General features: G+C 39.3%; 1 protein-coding gene across 1 annotated transcript; it reads left to right on the top strand.

Annotated features, from left to right (window-relative positions):
- Positions 1-283: 283 nt before the first annotated feature.
- LOC147292476 (germin-like protein subfamily 1 member 14) lies at positions 284-1,332 on the top strand. Its single transcript, XM_086234542.1, has 2 exons — positions 284-465; positions 647-1,332. Exons 1-2 carry the CDS (start codon positions 330-332, stop codon positions 1,201-1,203), a joined length of 693 nt encoding a protein of 230 aa, XP_086090668.1. The 5' UTR covers positions 284-329; the 3' UTR covers positions 1,204-1,332.
- Positions 1,333-1,867: the final 535 nt, after the last annotated feature.

The raw sequence follows: 1,867 nt of genomic DNA, 5'->3' as shown, positions 1-1,867 counted from the left end.
TAAATATCAAATATATGTTGGAGCAATTAAGTAGTCTAATTAATGTACCTAGCTCAAATTTTGGTTTTTGTTTTTTTTATTTGGGTTGATCGATTCACATTCACATGTAAAGACTTAATCAACATGCCAATTCAGTCTTTACCTGCTTGGAAAAATTAATCAAGTCTTTACCTGCTTCGACAAAAATCAAAGACCAGTTCTATCTTTCAGTGTCTAACTCCATGCAAGCTATAAATAGGCATATACCCAGTGCAGGATTTTCATCCATCGATCTCAAACTCAAACCAATTAAGCTAGCAAGCAAGCTTATAAGTTATAATTCTTTCAGTATGATGAAAGCTGTTCATTTCCCTGCAGTCACTGTAATTGCCATTCTGGCATTGGCAACCTTCCTTGTCGTGTCTGCCTCTGACCCCAGTCCTCTGCAGGACTTCTGCGTAGATATTAATGACACCCAATCTGCTGGTATATATACTTATGCATTACTATATATGATTATTATACATGAAGAATTATTATATATATATGTATATGCAATCCATGAACTATATATATGAATTATTATATATATATATGATTATTTTGTTCCTTCATGAATGCATGCCCACAACTATACATGAACTATATATTTTTTTTGTGCGAGCAGTGTTTGTGAATGGGAAATTCTGCAAGGACCCAAAGCTTGCATCAGCAAACGATTTCTTCTTTTCCGGGTTGACTCCGAAAAGTGCAGCAAACCCGGTTGGTTCTACAGTGTCACCCGCGAATGTGCAGCAAATAGCAGGACTCAACACTCTCGGTATATCCTTGGCTCGCATAGACTATGCACCAAAAGGCATCAACCCTCCCCACACTCACCCACGTGCCTCTGAAATCCTTGTGGTCTTGGAAGGCACACTCAACGTTGGCTTTGTCACCTCCAACCTTCCAAACGCTAAAAACAAGCTATTCACCAAAGTGTTGAACAAGGGAGATGTGTTTGTCTTCCCAATTGGTCTCATTCACTTCCAACAGAATGTGGGACACACCAACGCTGTGGCCATTGCTGGGCTGAGCAGCCAGAACCCAGGAGTCATCACCATAGCCAATGCTGTCTTCGGCTCCGACCCTCCCATCTCTGATGATGTTCTTGCCAAGGCCTTCCAAGTCGACAAGAATTTGGTCGACTATCTCCAGAAGCAGTTCTGGTACGACAACAATTAATTAATAAGTATACACAAAAAACAAATTACAATATAATATTGATTAAATAAAATGGTTTGCTAGCCAGCTCAATGATGTACTTCATCCTACGTGGATTTACTTGATGATCAGTATAATTATGATAATGATATTGCCCTAGTACGTGGTGCGGTGTGTTCCATTTCTCAATCTCTTACTTCACTTTGGATACATGCAATTCAATTAAGAATTACTTACAAATATATCCATTAATTTAATTAGATATATATATATATATGAACACGTGCCTATGCTGGTTCCGGAGTCAATTTGATAATGAAGACTTCAAGAACATTACTTTAATACATCGTACTATTAAATTGTTTTATGTCAAGTGAATTGTCCAAGCACCTAATTTTTGGGTAAGTATGAGTTTGTAAATAAATTCACCCGTTTGATTCAACCAATGACATTGCCACGTATCCTAGCCAATCATCCCATTTGACGTGTTGACTTGTCAATGGAGGAGGAATCGGTTAGCATAGAAAACTGGGCCCTGATTCGACCATCGAATGATGTCTTGGGCCACTATTTGACCCCGTGTTAAAGAGTTTGAAGATGGTGGCCCAAGAAAAGAAGCCCATCGGCCCAATTGCTCCTTGGCCCAATGGCCCATCAGATGCCTTTACAAGGCCCATTGGCCCAA

The sequence above is a fragment of the Dryas octopetala genome, chromosome 2, assembly GCF_963921425.1.
Source record: "Dryas octopetala chromosome 2, drDryOcto1.1, whole genome shotgun sequence".
Classification (NCBI taxonomy): domain Eukaryota; kingdom Viridiplantae; phylum Streptophyta; class Magnoliopsida; order Rosales; family Rosaceae; genus Dryas; species Dryas octopetala.
The sequence above is the reverse complement of the archived record's forward strand: the minus strand, read 5'-3'. Positions and strand labels throughout refer to the sequence as shown.